Below are 17,820 nucleotides of genomic sequence, written 5' to 3' on the forward strand. Positions count from 1 at the left end.
TGCGGCACGCCGGGCTGGCCTCGGCAGCTGTGAGGCCAACTGAGGCAGGAGGGGCTGCAGCGAGACAATGCACTTAACTCATTATGTGTGTGAGTGTGTGTGAGCGTGTGTCACTGACTGTCTTTCCCCTTTTACAATTTTGGGTCTTTTAGGTGTTTAGTAATATTTCCTGATGTGATAAGCAGACTCTTTGATGTACCAGTCAATGCTTGACTTCAATAAAGAATTATTTCACAAATCAAATGTACGTTAAACGGTCTTGAACATAATATCTACAGTCATTGTAATGTTCTTTTAAATGTCTGTTCCTGTCTTTTTTGGCTTAAAATTCCTCCTTGTTGATGTTGCAAATTGAACTGCTATGATGCAAGGACAAATTCAGTCTTGATCTAAAAATAAATGATGACTGCATCGTATTGTAAAACTGAATGCTCGTGAAAAAGTGAAATTATAAATTAAGCCAAAAGCCAAAGACCGTCATACAAGTATTTCAATTATAAAGTATTGTAACAAAATAGATTGTTAAGAAGAGCAAACTATGGGTATAGTTCATGGTGTGTATCATCAGCACAGACTGCAACAGAGACCCCTGCTGACAGGTCTGTGAACATGCAACACTGGCTGGACATCAGTGCCTGATGGACCTTTGTCTGCATCTAACAAGTGTCAACATGTGTCTCTGTAAAGGAAAATCAAAGATACTGCAACGTTGCATAAATCTGCTGGTATTCTGCCATTTCCTTGTTTTCAATATGTTTGTATTGTCTCTTAAATCCTTTCCAGCTTTCGTTTTTTCTGGGGCCCCAAGCCTATTATTGAAGGAGTAAATGTTCCAAAAAAAAAGATGATATAAAAAAACTTTATATTTTAAATAAGACTCAGTATTTTCCTTAATAAAGTGAGATTTTAGGTTTTAGAAAATATGACTGAAACAGGAGAAATTTTACATTTTGTAGGGACTATTCTCAGAGGCGGATTACTACATGCTGTGCTCTGAGAGACATCAATTAACTACAATCTGACTTGCTATACACAGAGGAAAAAGATACATGCTTTGGATACAGAGGAATAGTTTTTAGTATCAATTCAATGTTGGTTTTGGTCTTTTTTCTAAGATATTTTTTGGGGGCTTTTTGCCTTTAATCGGATAGGACAGTGGAGAGTGACAGGAAAGTGGGAGAGAGAGTCGGGGTGGGATCCGGAAAGGACCACGGGTCGGGAATCAAACCCGGGTCGCCGGCGTATGGTGCAGGTGCCACAGCCAGTTAGGCCTCAGCCGGGGCTGGTTTTGGTCTTTTTTGAGGAAAAAATATATTTCTAGCTTTATTCTGTATGGTCTTTGTGTAATGTGCAGTGCACATTTTCTGTTTGTACAAATGTAAGACTAACTTCTTATAAGTCCTATAAGGCAAAGCAGCTGAAGCCTTACTTTTATACATTTTGAGTATAAATCAGCTTTTTTTTAAACATTTATAACCAGTGTGTTTGATAACCAGACAATGATATTCATAATTTCTCATTTAAGATTATTTGACATATACCATCATTGAGGAACACAGTCAGTACATCAAGAACAAAGCATCAGGCAGGTAAGTGCATCTCTTAACACAGATGGATTAACACATTGAGATCACTGGATTTATGTCCACTAGGGCACTTTATATAGTCACAGCTAGGAAAACAACTGCTGTTCTGTTTCAATAAATCAGTTGTTTATTTCATAATCAAGACGAAACTTGTTGAAACCTGTCATATTCAAGTGTTGATCTTTGCAATATAAAAAAACAAAATCAGACAATGACAACTTATTCAGTTACATGAGTTTAAAAATATCTAACACCATGTTTAGCTTTCAGACATACAGACCATATAATGGTCAGGTGCGGAAATCCACTCACCATTACAGTACATGTGATCATCTCCAGACACTGATGCAACTACAACTTATCCAAGAACATACAACAAAAATCAAAGATCTTTGCATGTCAATGTTAAAGCAAATAGAGGCTTTACATGAGGTGAAGGCTTAATAAAAAATGCTAAATTCAGTAGCAAAAGGAGAAAATAAAATGTTCTTCCTTTATTGATGTTTAATGTAACCCCACAGACAGATATCCCATCAATAAAAGGTTTCTGTGAATACAATTTAAAAATATTACAACAGAAAACCTGTTGAGTACTATCAAAAAGTACAGCAACCAGCGGTGGAGTCCAGACGAACTCAAGTGTTCCTGCACCTGAAGGCCATGTATGTAGTCAGTGATACAACAACTTCTCTGTTTGACACTTTTTTGTTATAATGCTGGCCGACCATTCAGTTTGTCATGCATAAGAGCAATTGCGCCGCCTGTAAAGTCTCTGAGAACCTGCACCGTCTCCCGCTGAAGCTGCAGCGACTCGCGCACAAACTCTTGCTGAGTCTCTGCCAGCTGCTGCACCGACTCCGACAGAAGCTCCAGAGAGCGTGAAACCGTCTCCAGCAGGATGTTGGTGGCATGCTGTTCTTGAAGACTCAGCGATGCATTATGTAGCATGTTGTCTCTCATGTTCTGCGAGGGCTGACCTGGCAGTGGAAGCGTAGGGGTTGTTGCTGCTGGTCCGGAAGACGTCGGCGGTTGTCCTTGTTTTTGGATGCCATTGTTTCCTTGGTGATCCTCTGTAGGTTTTGTGGAAGCAAGCACATCTTCCCTTTGGTCATCGTCTGAGTCTCCTAATGCGGCTTCAACATCTTAAAGTAAAGAGAAAAAAGGCTTGTCAGTGTATTCTTATTCTGAAAAAACATGTTGCAAATATTATTTGAAATCTTTACCCCAAAAAAGAAGCTCACCTTCTGTTGAAGGGACCTCATACTGCACATCAAAGGCAGGTTGTGAAGAGTCCTCTGCAACATTCAAAGCATTTCAATTAAACAGTCTGTACTTCTGAAACTAGTGTAGTAATGAAACTCTCTTTTAATTTGCACATTTTTCAACTTTATTTTTGCTTTTCATTGATTTGGTTTTGTACTTTCTTTTTGCTCTGGAAATGTGTGTATATATACATGCGTACATACATACAGTATGTGTGTGTGTGTGTATATATTTATGTGTATGTATATATCGAATTAGTTTTTTACGTGCGTATTTATATACGCATGCAGTTAAAATGCTTTAATATTTCGGTCCCTGAAAAAAAAGGTTTAACCTGGATGACTAACGAGAGGGCTAATTTCTTTATAAGCTATGCTTTCTGCCCTCCCGCTTTAACTTAAAAAAAAATGTCTGTTTCATGAATTGTCTGTATTAATATTTTATTTAATTACTAAAGAGAAACAATAAAAAAATCAAGCTACTTAAGAGAACCATACAGTTAAAAAAAATGTACCATGAATTTCTGAGTTTCTGTCGCTGTGAGTCATCCATATGCCACATGTTTTTATTAAGTGAGTAAATGTTCACATTTTATTAACCTTTGAGAGGAGGGAGACATGGATTTGCTCTGAATAATTTGGTGTGTAGATTATTTAGACATAAGCTCTACTGGAACTGCTATCTCCGCGACCCGACACGGATAAGCGTTACAAGATGGGTGGATGGATGGATTAACTTTTGTGATGTTTAGACTGAAATAAACTTTAGTAAATAGTGACAAAAAGGTTTGTTTCTGACACTCACTCATTGTGTAGGAAATTGGTGGGGGCATAGATGCCATGTCCAACCCGCCATTAGGAGAACTTTGCATTCCCATCATGTCCTCCTCTTCCATTTCTTCTTCCTCCTCTGGCACATCATCGTCATCTCCAAGTGGGCCAAAGTCTCCGGAGCTCTGGTCTTCCTCGCCCATCTCCAGGATCTGGAGCACTATTTTTTCAGTCTGATTAAGGTCTCTGGAGAGTCGAGAGTTGAGGCCCCTGTTGGGTACTGTCCCTGACCGCATGGCACCCACTTTCCGCTTTGTGTCACACTTTAGATCGGACCATTTTTTGATGACCTCGATGATCTCACGTTGGCATTCCCCGATCTCGTTGACACGTGCAGTTATCTCTGCCCATGTGCGCTTCTTTACGTCTGTTGGTACACCACGATTGAATTTGCCTTTGGGGGACAAAACTAAATGACCTTTAGCACTTGCCTCAGACAATAGTGAACAAATTAACACAGTGTTTCTCATAGATTCACAGTCATATTTACTCTTATATGACTTAACCATTGTATTGGTTACTTGGTTTAATGTTTAGTTTTAACAAGCTATTAGGTAATCAGTTAATTTCCAGGTACTCAGACCTAAGTGTAATTCTTCAATATGAATTGTATAAGCACTTACCCACAACAACCATACGATGCTTCCTCACTTCGTCCAGCAGTATGTGGACTTCGCTAAAAGAGAAACGAGCTTTTCTTTTCTTGAAGCGAGTAAGACTGTCTTGGTTATAGTATATTGGTGAAGACATCCTCCCCACACAGTGTCAATGGGTTTCCAGCTACTGTGTAGTCTCTGCTGTGCTTCCACTTTTCCTGCTGTCTGATGACAGTTAACAACAAAAAGTATGGGAGTGTTAATGATGTGATGTATATGAATGTGCTCATGTGTCACAAATGTATTGATTCATAAACTATACTTGCACTTATAGGGTTAGTATCGCTTAGTGACATCGTTACACTTGTTCATGCTTAACACCTTAGCAATAACCGTTTGTGCAGATGTATTGGCTTGATTAATACAGATAATACATTATTTTATCAACACTTTAACTAAAACGAAGTTGCATACATATGTCTAAGTCGTCTCATATCGTTAAACAGGAAATGGAGCAAGTTCTGCGCGATGACAACAATGTTTGTCTGCTAGCCGTCAGAGTGAATGGACAATGGACGATGCTATCGACGCTTAACACACGCGACAGCCTAGTTAGCTCAAGAGCATTCGTAGTTAGCATTGCTCTCTTATTATACCTTGATACGCACATTTCCATGATTATTTTTTAACGACTATCGGCTATTAAATGTCCCTTATATATTGCAAATTGCACTTAATGTAACACAAAGCACACGCTACGTTAGCTGTCTCTGCAGCAGGACAACGTTAGCTATCTCTGCAGCAGGACAACATTAGCTAACGCAAATTAGACTCTCAAATGACTTATAAAGCGACAACCTAACGTAACCTGACTTCCAGATGAATACCTTAATGCCAAACATAGTTAATGAGATGGTGAACATACCCCAAAGTCAAAGAAGTTGGGAATTGGTCCAGAAACGTAATGATAAACTTCCCTATCTTCAAGATAGCTAATGTCAAGCTAGCCAGAATGCAGCTAACACTCCACTTAAGATGTCCGGTTATCGTCAGTTTGCTGGCTAACTAAAGGCGCTGGCTAAAAAAAGTATTAATCAACACATTTATATAAGTGTGGATATAGTTATTGCCGTTTATGTGTTGTTTTAACATGTAACGTTTAACAATAATAACGAGATGTCTAGCAATTTTGCTGATTACGTTTGCTTTGTTTTATTTCTTAAACATTTCCCGTCGTGACAATGATTTTATTTTGAAGGAGCTCGACTTTTCTGGTAACGTACGCTGTCTTGACATAACACACACATACACACATCCAAACACAATTTCAAAGCATTTTAGGAATCAGATAGACTGTACACCTGAAAGAAAATCATTAAGGTTGGATGGATATATAGCTACGAAGACTTGTTTAAAACAGCTAAGAACATTTACTGTTCTTACTTATTTTAAGTACAATTTTGAGACTTGAGTATTTAACTTTTGCTACTTTGTACTTTTAACTACAATTCAGAGGTAAATAGTGTACTTTCTTTTTTTTTTACTATATTTCTTAATATCTTTAATTTACTTTGCAGAATGTGAAATATAATCAACCCTTAAATCAGACTTCAGTCAATTCACGAGCAACCCTGCAGTATAAAAAGTCATTTAAGAATAGCCGCACCTTTCCCAGCTTTGAAAAACATTCTAATGCATCAATAATTAGAATCAGACATAGAATATATTATTCTGAAATGGGCCAATTTGCATAATGAGTACTTTTACTTTTGGCACTTTAAGTTACAGAGTATTCCTACACTGATCTGATTACTTCTCCCACCTCTGGCTACGAAATATCAGACCCACCATTTAAGCACGCCTCCTAAATATTGGCAATAACTCAATAATTGAGCAAAGAAATACCGTTTGGGTCATACCTTCAATGTCAATCAGCTGGGCCAGATTATATCCCAATTAGTCAGTCCATACATGACTGACCAATGACTCAAAGTAGCCCAAAACATTTGTTAACAGTGCACCAATAATAAGACACATTCAACATAACATTATTCCAAATATGGCACAGGTATTTATTTTACTAAGCATTATTAACAGTTAAATGACTGTGGCAAACTACATGGTTAAAAATGTTTACTATTGGCACCTTTGCTATTGGCTGCATGCATTAGTGGCATACACATTATATATATTATCAATTTACAGGTTGTGCTGGCATTATCTGGTGCAGGCAATTTGAATAAGTACACAGTACAGTGATAAGTAATGGTTAGCTGAACATAGAGAATACCATGGCAGAGTTGTATTACCAGCATTACACATTATATTTTAAATATTAATTGCCAAACAAAACATTGTCTCTTGAGTTGTTAGATATTTCTATTAGGAAAGGACACTGGCATTCCTGACCACTATGCATTAACTGTAATCAATGCAATGCAACTTAGTGCAAAAATAATGGAGTGTATTATAGCATGATCTGCTTGAGTTAGGCTGCAGTGCAAAAGTGCCATAATTCACATATCAACCTTATTATTTGGAACAAAAATATCATGTCAATGGGTTTGGGGCTGGTTTCACAAAGACCATTTCATTTTGGTCTAATAAACAGTTAGAGCCATTTCATTACATTCCTGTGGTGTTGCACCGATTAGAATGGTACAACTGCACCCTATGATTTTTATGAGTAAATGGGATTTGGTGACCACAAATGATTCTCAAAATAGATCCATCCAACTTCAACCTGTTAAGAGGTTTACTAAGCCACAATACCTGAACATTTGATGTGTTTACTCCCTGTTTGAACTTAAAGTGGCATTATAGGTGTTAGCAGAGATGTTATCAGCATTAAGTGCTGTGTTAGCGCATAGCACAGCGGCAGAAATTAGCTAGCCAGTGAACACACAGAGACTTGCATGCATGCAGAAACTAGCTAAGTAAACAAAGCACAGAGACACTGGGATTAAAACACACAGAGGGGAGTGGCCTCATTCTCTGCTCAGGTAGACAAAACTACACAATATGTTTACATAGCTAGTAGTAGTTAGCAGCTCTGAATGCCATATATAGGACCTTTACAGTACGGATTTCTGGTTTTGCCATAACAAACCTAAAGGCCCTGCACATCCTCACAGATGTTTTCAGTTAGTGTGAAGTACGTGTAGTTCTCTGTTCTGGGTGAAATTGGTTGGAGCTTTTTCTTAAAATTATCTTAGGGGGTCACAAAACTTCCTGCATTTATATGAACGCTACATGTGAAAAGAATAACAGCAGAGATGAAGATGCCACTTAAAAAGTCCATACACACCCACACTGTTCCTAGACCGATATTGGAAAGATGGAAACACCTTCGTAGGTGGTCGTTGAAACAAAAAGCATGGCAAACTAAGCCACAGCTAAGGATGTAGCAATTTCACAGGCTCAGAAAAAAACTAATGTCACAGACCCTTATAAAGCTGTGTGTCTACTGTATGGTACGGCTCTACTCAACTCCAAAAATGTTGGTACCAGAAGCTTTTGTGTTTTCTGTTTCCGCCTGAGAGTACCCCCCTCAGTGTGACGGGTTGATCAACTGTTCGACAAAGCCACACCATTGAGACTGTCACATAAACAGAAGACCTATCCAATCCTTTCAACAGCAACCTTTCATGATTCCCTCTGACAAATAAGTGGTCTTCAGCATTTTAACGTTGCTTTGAATCTTGGCTGAGGTGCTTCTGATTTTTTTTTTTACCATGGACCAAGTACTATACACAACTGATCCAAATGGGAAACTAGTCCGAGTAAGTTGAGCTGTTCCACGCAGTGGAACGCAGCATAACATACACTATGTAAAACTAATACCAGGCATATAAGGTTCGCTGCTTTAACGTTTTTTCACAAAATTCACTATGAAAACATTTGGATGTTGGCCTTCCTCCCCAGGCATGAGGAAGATCGAACGTAAATGGCAAACAAGCAGATCAAATGACACTAATTAAACATACGATCATCTTTATGCTCCTGAATCCTGCTTTGAACCTCAGCTGAGGGTTCTTTAATGAGTAAGGGTTTGTGCTTCTCTCGGTTGCTGTAACATTTAAAATACTGGCAAATTCTGTCTTTTGCATGTATAATGGAACAGTGAACACAAAACTTGCATTCCATTAACATTCAAGGAAACCTGTGCACACAGGATTTTCTGAAGAAAAAAAAACAGGTTAGTGGGGATAGTTGCTAAAATATGTTGTACTGTGTAGAAAATAAGAAAGTGGTTCCATAAAACAAGCAGGAGAGACGACCTCTGGACTCAAGAGTACATGGTCAACTGAAGCCACTGAAAAGACATAAGAGAGTAGGGCTTTAACAATGAATAATTACCATCAACTAAATCAAATGCTTTTAAAAATGTATACTCCAGTCAAAATGTGTTTACCTCTTGAACATTGACTTTGATTGTCCCATTGCCATCTTTATCCAGGGTCTTGAAGGCACCTGAATCAGAAAATATTTTAGGCATCTTCAGTTCATAAGTCAATCATTCTTATCACACAGAAAAAGCTGCTAAACCAATAAACAAATACATTTACTTAAGGACTGCTCTTTTAAACTTACGGCACATGGCATCCAGCCTCACAAGGCAGCCAATGTAGTTGTCAAAATCCATGTTCCCACTTTCATCGCTGTATCTGCGAATGATCATGTTGAACAGCTGGTCGTTGAGGGGGAAGCCTGGGTAAGAGATGAACAGATGAAACCGTTGTCTATTATTCTTAAACTTTACATAGGTTTCTGTCCTATGAAACGACTTTGCAAATCATTTTCGGTATCAAACAAGCACAGCCACATGACTGTTGAGAGTCAGTCTAAAGGTCTTTTGTTATTATGAATGCATCTAAGATGACCTTTTTACATATCCCTTCTATCACTGGTATTAATAACTTAAGTAACTATGCAAAAACGTAAGCAAAATAATAAGGAATGTTAAAAAGAAAACTCACCTGCAGCTCTGAAGGCATTGGGCAACTCATCTGCACCAATGACACCGGAGCCATCTGTGTCGTAGGACTTGTACACTCCCTAAACAATAACAGTACAAAAGTATTCAAAGCATTTAAGCCATGAAAGATTCCTAGAAAGCGGAATCACACCCTCGAGAGCTAAACAGCATTCAGCTAATCGCACGCGCGTGTGTGTGCGCGAGCACACACACACACACACACTATAATGTCACCTGCTGAGCAGGAGTACTAAACAAACAACACTCACACACCGTTGGCTATGCCATTGGAGTCTTTAACGGACACTTCAACATGTTAAAAGCAGTGTTTGGGGGATAACAACTCTACCTCCTTAGCCAAAGTTATAAGCTAAATTATCAGCTGATACTGTATATAAATGATTTAAAGATAACGTTTCTAATGTGCTCACCGTTCCCTGACATGATTCAACACTGATCATGGTGAAGTGACTTTACAGAAACATATGGGTAGAACTAATTAAATTGTCCTGCTGTACTTGCCTGCCATTTCTTTACATTGTTCCAGAGGTGTTTGAATTCATGAAAGCCGAGTTTTCCAGTGCTGTCACTCTGAAACATCATTAAGGACAACAGACAAGTTTTTCTTCTTTGGCTCCGGCTTAGACACGTGTGGACATGCTGTATTTGCCCTAGGTGTGTTTTCAGGTGGTATAAATTACACAGTAGGGAGTGAATATTAACTTTTGTCTATTATATATTTGCAGATGAGGTTTATTCTACAAGTAAAATGGATCACTTATTCACATTTAGTTACCTTTACACAGTTGTATTAGTTGCAATTTATATTGGTTGTAAAAATTTAAAAAAAGTGTGAACCCCATTTGCAAAAGCCAACCATAGTCTGACAGATTCAGCATTATCTGCATAGTGCCTTACCCTCGCACATGCAGGCAGGCAATTAAACCTCACAGTGTAATGCCCCAGCACAAAAAGAGTGCAGCCACAACCCAATTATTAAATATATTTTAATGGACATATCATGGCAATGTCTTAATGCAGGTCCACAGTCCTAATGAGCTGTGGGTGTTAGCTACAACTTTCTTTTTTATATCATTAGTTAACTAATTAATTCTGTTTTGTTTATTTTCAGTAGAGATTATTGATTTGTAAACAAGAAGGTCCTGTGACTTGGTGCACTTTTAGAGAACATTTTAATTTAATAGCAAATGTTTAAACCATCCATAAAAGAAGAAGTTAGAAAAATAGTTGGTAGAATGATTAAAAACATTTGAATGATTGTACCTCTCATTTATACTCTGCCATCTATGTCAACAGAACACACAAAGCCTATATATGATATAAAGGATACATCCATGACTGCCACCATGCTCCTACACGACTCAATGCTGAAACCATCCGTCTTCAGGTCTCCACCTGAAATACGAGAAAAAATGCATTCACCACGTGGTATATCTCTTATGAAGACACACAACATTTGTATATATTGTAAATGACAGAATAACAACACAATAAGGTTCATCACAAAAAACGACAAGGAATAAACAAATGGATTTGTGAGAGATGGACTCTAAATAGGACATGTCTTACGTTTTGAAATGATTTTGTTCAAGATGTTCATCAGCTCAGTTGGGCTTACTTCCATGTCCTATATGAAACATATTTAACAAAATTAGACAGCAGAAACCTTTACAGACACAAACGTTGATGTTCTTCTCCAATTAATGGATTACTGTCTATATCTGTGTGTTTACTGCAGAAAACGACAGAAATTCAAAGAGAGGTAAAGGTAACACTCACTTCTCCAGCGAGTTGCTGGAAGACTCTGCGGAACTGCTTCTCCTCATCGCTCTCGTGCTGCTCCGCATACACAGCAGGCCTGCGTGGTGGAGGCTGTGGGGAGGAAGCACAGCTTACATTACAGTCAGAGTAAGCAGAACAGTGATGGTTTCATTGAGCTGATTTAAAGACTGTCACTCACAGGTTCAGAGGGGACAAACTGGGCTGGGTCGATGTTGCTAAAAACACAGGGTTGAAAAAAGGAACAACATTAAGCCACAACAGTCTTTTTTTTGGCTTGGGCAGGATAGACTTTGTGCAGATCCTCACCTGACAACATCAATGATGCCACTGATAAGGCTTTTGGCAAAAAACATCTTCTGTCAACTGTGAGTGCAAAATACAACATCAAAGAAAAAAGTCAGCCAAATGCAATGAAATGTAATAAAGATAAGATAAACCTTAACTGATCCCCCGAATTCAGTTGTTAAAGCAGGAATGCGATCAAGACACAGCACGGGACAGGTTAAGAGTTCACACAATTATAATAAGAATATAACAATGTGTATAACGCATGCATCTGTGAGTAATTACAATCAAATAATTAGAAATTATGGCAACGAATCATAAAGCAGGAGTATATGGAATACCAAAAACTGCACAGTATACATGAAACAATATATTGTTAATGTCAACCTCTACAAAAACACACGGATTTTCACTGCAGGACTGGTTAAGCCTGTTACCCTTCAGGCGATTGCATGTCTTGTGTTCTCATCGATCCCTGTGTAATTATTGGCCTTCCCAAAAACGCTACCCCTTCTAAAATGTTTCCTGTTAAGGAATTGTATTGCCGCACCCAGATTGCGGAAGTTAACGTGCTTAACTCCACAGAAGATGGAGCTAACGTTAAAGTGTTAGCATTAGGTCAGGTATACTTATATTATTGACCCACTCGATATTCAAACATTGTGTTATGGTAAACCGTGCAACCTCTTTCTTAACCGTTTGGAGAGAACGCGGCGAGTATAGTCTTTAAGGATGCTAACGCTAGCTAAGTTACCCGTGAGCTAACTAACACTAAGCTAATTTAGATGGTAGATTGGCATCAGCAAAGCATTCAACAACACTTATAATTAGCGTGTTTAACAATGATATCATCTCACATTAGTTTGGAAGGTCAACGGTAATTTAAAACTAAAAGTTTATGTTTAACCTTACCGTAAGTAGACAGCCTCCCTGTAAAGTTGATAGCAGGATAATGTTCGGCTAACTAATCTCAGATGGCAGGAGGGTCTGTCAACACGGACACGCCCCCAGCACAGCCGCGTCAGAGAAGAAAAGGTGCCCGAGAGGATGCCTCGCAGTTGTTTCCGTCTTTGCTTCAGGTTTCAGTGAATAAAACGAACGGGTGGACACCGTTTCATTATGTTCTGTCTGTCTGTCTGTCTGTCTGTCTGTCTGTCTGTCTGTCTGTCTGTCTGTCTGTCTGTCTGTCTGTCTGTCTGTCTGTCTGTCTGTCTGTCTGTCTGTCTGTCTGTCTGTCTGATACAACTTCAACATCTAAACAGGATCAAAGAACAAAAAGATAATACAATGCAATATCATTCAATTGTGCCTTTGAACAATAAAATACAAATTAAAACCCTTGGTAAGGGATTGTCAAGTAAGCTTTTACATTCCAATGCACAATTACGTGCTGTTACAGTGCTCAAATTGAATTTACATAAAGTCTCAACATGACAACCCTTGTGTGAAAGATGATGTAACTACTCATTGCTTTATAATCTTTGCTGCATTTCGCCTTTCTCTATTTATGTATTTCTTTATTTTTGTGTGGCGTAAAATCTTTATAACATGTTCCTTCCATTTGGCTAGATGGTGTTTCCTTTTAATTAGAATTAAAACTTTTTTTCCTTTATAAAGAATCAGAATGTCCTGATAAAGAGACTAAATATGTGGACTGTCATTTATATTCATATTGCTCATTCAAACTTAATTTTCAGGCATTAGTTATTATATATATACAGTGGTATGCAAAAGTTTGGGCACCCCTCTGAGATTTCATGACAATTTGCTTTTCCTTTATAATAGAAGATCACAGCAACAACATTTGTTTTCCTACAAAGATGTAGACGTTTTAGTGTTTTCCAGACCAAAATTCTTAGGGTAGCATTACATAGTTTTATTATAATAAAATAAAATGCAAAAAATGGGATGTGCAAAAGTTTGGGCACCCTTATAAATAGCATTCATTTCAACACCTGTACGGATTTATAGCTGACAGGTTGCTGCACAAAATTGCTTTGATTAGCTCATTAGACCTTCAATTACAAAGACAGGTGGAACCAATCATGAAAAAGGCTATTTAACATAGGTAATAGCTGGCTGTGCCTGGCCTAGGTTCTTTCTTAGGGAGTGGCAAGATGGGGACCTCAAAACAACTCTCCACTGACCTGAAAGCTAAGATAATCCAACATTATAAATTAGGAGAAGGGTACAAAAAATTATCTGACAGGTTTAAACTGTCTGTCTCCACAGTCAGAAACGTAGTTGTGAAATGGAAGGCCACAGGAACAGTCCGTGTGAAGGAAAGATGTGGTAGGCCGACAAAAATAGGGGAAAGGCACAGGCGAAGGATGGTGAAAATGGTCACAGAGAAGCCACAGACCACCTCCAGAGAACTACAACAACATCTGGCTGCTGATGGTGTAGTTGTTCACCGTTCCACAATCCAGCGTACTTTGCACCAGGAAGAGCTCATTGGAAGGGTGATGTGCAAAAAGCCTTTCCTGAGTGTTAATCACAAGAAGAGTCGCATGAGGTATGCAAAAGCACATCTGGACAAGCCAGAAGCATTTTGGAACAAAATACTGTGGTCAGATGAGACCAAGATTGAGTTATTTGGTCATAACATGAACAGGTATGCATGGCGAAAAAAACACACTGCATTCAATGGAAAGAACTTGTTGCCCACTGTAAAATTTGGTGGAGGATCTATCATGTTATGGGGCTGTGTGGCTAGCACAGGTACTGGAAAACTTGTTAAAGTTGAGGGCCACATGAATTCCTTACAGTACCAGGAGATTCTTGACAAGAATGTTCTAGAGTCAGTCACAAAGTTGAAGCTACGCCGGGGTTGGATTTTTCAGCAGGACAATGATCCTAAGCACCGATCAAAATCCACCAAGGAATTCATGCAGAAGCACAGGTACAATGTTCTGGAATGGCCATCCCAGTCCCCAGACCTTAACATCATTGAAAATGTATGGATTTATTTGAAGAAGGCTGTCCATGCACGGAGGCCAAGAAACCTGACTGAACTGGAGACGTTTTGTGTGGAAGAATGGGCCAAAATACCACCTGCCAGGCTTAAGGGACTTGTCTGTGGCTACAGGAGGCGTCTACAGGCCGTTATTGCAGCAAAAGGAGGCAATACTAAATATTAATGGAATTATTTCTTAGGGGTGCCCAAATTTATGCACATGCCTATTTTTGTTTGAATGCACATAAACATGTTTCTGTTTGACCAATAAAAGTTATTTCACTACTGAGATGTTTCTGTTACCATAACGTATAACATATGTTAAAATGAAGTTGCTGCTTCAAAAGCTCAGCAAGTGACAAACTGATGCAGTGGTTTTCCTAAGGGGTGCCCAAACTTTTGCATACCACTGTATATATATATATATATATATATATATGGTTTATGAATATGGCCATTTATATATATATTTTACTTTGTTATAACTATAAATGAAAAGATTATTTTGAAGAAGAATAATTTATTTCTGCACATTTGATTGAAGAACAGCAGCAATTGCCTATTGATGGTGGGCATGTTTAATACGAAAAAAGCTCAAACTTTTACATAGTTGAACACAGTTTAAGGTTGTATTTGACTAAATGAGCAGTCAAATTATCATGGCACAGGAGCTATAGCGGACGTGGGTCAGTTCCGGGCCCTGCAGTCTAGATTTTGTTGTGTTGCTAAGACTCAAAAAGTGCTAGATAAAAATTGCACTCCCTGGTTCGAGCTCAACAGGGGAGCTTTGCTGCCTCGCATTTGTGTTTTGATATTTCACAACTGACAATCACTTATAGAAGCACAGACATGCAAATAAAATTGAAAAAAGAAGCCACAAAACCATGCCGTTATAGAATTATTTAAACCTTGGCACAAAGATCAATAACTTACACAGACCCCCCAGAAGTGTTTTGTTCATCAAGCTACCTCTAAAACCAGCAGGTGGAGTAAGAGAGCATGTGACAGAGCTGAGTCGTAGCATTTTTTTAACAGCTACATTTGACTGTGTATTCAGTATTCAGCAAAAAAAAAAAAAAAAAAAAGAAGGTACAAGTAATTTACATAAGCGTAAGTCTGTCTAACATTAGCTCAATAAAGCCATGGCTGATGTCACTGTTTTCCTTTTGTAAACCACTTAATCTGCACTACTGCATTTGAACAAGTCATCCTTCTCTGCATGATGTTTTTGACTAAAATTTACAAGTTATTTTGAAGAAATGTCCATGTTTTATCATGACAGGGTTATCATAGGACTACAATATTCTTTTCACAAATCAGTTTAAAAGAGGACCCTCCACATAGATTCTTATAACCATAAGAATCCTCTGATGAACTACATCCTAACATGCTGAAAGAAAATATTAATGTTTCACTGTTTATGTTCACTGATTTCCCCTGAAATATGGACGGTTGTCAAAAACATGATTTATTATAGTCTCTGACACTTTAACATTTGAGTCTCTTATTTATTGACTTGACAGTGTCTGAATGGTCTCAGAGCTGCTCTGTTTTTATCAGGAGCTACATCTTCTCTTAATCCCTCGTGGCCAGCACTATCTGTGTTGCCTTGACAGTGACTTCAGTCTCAGTAATAGGCTATCCTCCTATTTCAACCGACAGAACAAGGATTCATAAATAAAACTGCAACATGTCCATGAACAACATAACAATTATAACTTGTTCCTGCCTTTAAAAGCTCTTCTCTGTAAACATTTATTTGCACAGTTACATCTATGACAGTGACCATGAATATTATTCAGTTGTATTTCCTTGACCTCTACTAAAATGTTCCTGCAATTGAATATTCTTCCACTGCTGACACATGCTCTACCAAACTCTATGCTTGATTGTCAAACATCCTTTTTACTGCTGTGTTTCAATACATCAAGTTGAAATTTAAGATGTTATAATGTATGATGTGCAGTGCAGAAACACTGATGTCTGTCCTTCAGATCCCACTCCAGCTAAAATTACTCCATCCATGAAATAGAGGTATCCATGGTTACATCAGGAGCCATGTTAAAGGGTGCCACAGTGTATCTCTATTCTTTGGCAGTCCCCACCTTTTCCCTCATTCATCATTTGTAAGAAATCACATTGCCACCTCAAGGTTTCCGACAGCTACGATTTGGTTTTGCAAATTAGATTTGCAGTGCATAATTCTAATAACATTGATGAAGATAGAATGGCTATTAAATGTCTCTGAATTATGTATGCAAACCATATTACATCTGCAGTTACCTGTGAGAATTCCAGGGAGGGAAATGCAAAGCTTATAGTTCAGTGCTACCAAGGCTGCAGGTTGGAATATTGTATAGGAGCATCCCCAGCACCACATATTTGCAGTCTTCAGAACTACTTGTTACCTTGACAACGCAAATTTATCATTCAAGCCCATTGCTACCCTGTCTCACAGCAGGAATCAAAATGTGCCTTAAATGTTTACTGCAGCAGGATTTTACACCTCAATTTAACATAGAATTGAGACATTACATGGGCTGAGATTGCAAATAGTGTTAAAGCACACAAAAAGTGCTCTATAAATGCACTCTATCAACAATTTCACTTGTGCAGGACATTATTTCATTCCGGCGTTGCATAAATGACAATGCAGGAGGATTTTCATGCCTTTAAAATGTGAGGGAGGTGCTTTAGATCTAAAGTGCTGAACAAAATGACGATGGTTTGATTAGATACTGGAAGATACACTTACTGAAAAGGCTGCTGGTTTTCATAGTCTAACCTTTTATTTAACCATGTCCACACCTAGAGTATTCACAGTTTATTTAAATACAGGGTTGTACTGAGAGTTTTAAGAACATTAAGGTCATAATCTCAAGCCTTTCCTTATAGGGACTTTTTCTCCTGCCTTTCAGATGTGTTAACCTCTGTAATTCTAATTTCAGTTCACTTTATGGATTTTGGTCTAAAATGTATTTTGGCATGGGCCGGGTTCCAAATTCTTTTTTTGATACAAAGTGAAACACTCCCGAGAATTTTAACATTGTTTTTTATTCTTACATGTCATTATTTATGTAACTGTTATTATTAACCTTGTGTAAATTCATATCTGTCCTAACTGCGTTTCACTGATAGCTGTTACTGCTAAGACATCTGAATTTAAAAGGTTTATCTTGTCTTTATCTGGGACTATAAACAACCTCATAAATGGTGAAATTCAATTATATTTAATATAGTATAATACTTAGAACCTCTTTTTATTGGATTGAGCACCATTAATGAGCACCAGTGTCAACCTGGCTTTTGCCATATTCCAACTAATGTGACAGGATCCAAAGCTATGCATGGCTGAGATTGATATATATTTTACCATTTTGGATTGCAATTAATATCAGATGCTCGCAATTATATAATCCTCCTCCTTAAGAACAGGAAGGATTCTCAAAAGCCTCTGATTTATAACTCTTTGGTCAAAATTGAAATATCTCAAATACTACTTTTTTTAGCCGGATTGTCATGA

The 17,820-nt window shown here is 38.1% G+C and overlaps 2 protein-coding genes across 3 annotated transcripts; both read right to left on the reverse strand.

The window, feature by feature from the left end:
* Window positions 1-1,505: 1,505 nt before the first annotated feature.
* Window positions 1,506-6,078, reverse strand: zgc:153990 (uncharacterized protein LOC768125 homolog). 2 transcript variants are annotated; one of them, XM_063894419.1, is made up of 5 exons: window positions 5,201-6,078; window positions 4,303-4,500; window positions 3,654-4,073; window positions 2,828-2,881; window positions 1,506-2,728 (listed from the first exon to the last, which is right to left on the reverse strand). In XM_063894419.1, exons 2-5 carry the CDS (start codon window positions 4,427-4,429, stop codon window positions 2,295-2,297), a joined length of 1,035 nt encoding a protein of 344 aa, XP_063750489.1. In that variant the 5' UTR covers window positions 4,430-4,500; window positions 5,201-6,078; the 3' UTR covers window positions 1,506-2,294. The 2 variants fall into 2 exon arrangements, with proteins under 2 accessions (XP_063750489.1, XP_063750487.1); XM_063894417.1 differs by having other exon boundaries at window positions 3,654-4,088.
* Window positions 6,079-6,318: 240 nt separating this feature from the next.
* capns1a (calpain, small subunit 1 a) lies at window positions 6,319-12,455 on the reverse strand. The gene is made up of 11 exons (XM_063894420.1): window positions 12,254-12,455; window positions 11,363-11,419; window positions 11,235-11,271; window positions 11,054-11,146; window positions 10,844-10,901; window positions 10,605-10,669; window positions 9,776-9,844; window positions 9,255-9,333; window positions 8,869-8,985; window positions 8,690-8,748; window positions 6,319-8,590 (listed from the first exon to the last, which is right to left on the reverse strand). The coding sequence occupies exons 2-11, from the start codon at window positions 11,407-11,409 to the stop codon at window positions 8,564-8,566; spliced, it is 651 nt and encodes a 216-aa protein (XP_063750490.1). The 5' UTR covers window positions 11,410-11,419; window positions 12,254-12,455; the 3' UTR covers window positions 6,319-8,563.
* Between the last annotated feature and the right edge of the window lie 5,365 nt (window positions 12,456-17,820).

Source organism: Eleginops maclovinus, chromosome 11 (genome assembly GCF_036324505.1).
Source record: "Eleginops maclovinus isolate JMC-PN-2008 ecotype Puerto Natales chromosome 11, JC_Emac_rtc_rv5, whole genome shotgun sequence".
NCBI lineage: Eukaryota > Metazoa > Chordata > Actinopteri > Perciformes > Eleginopidae > Eleginops > Eleginops maclovinus.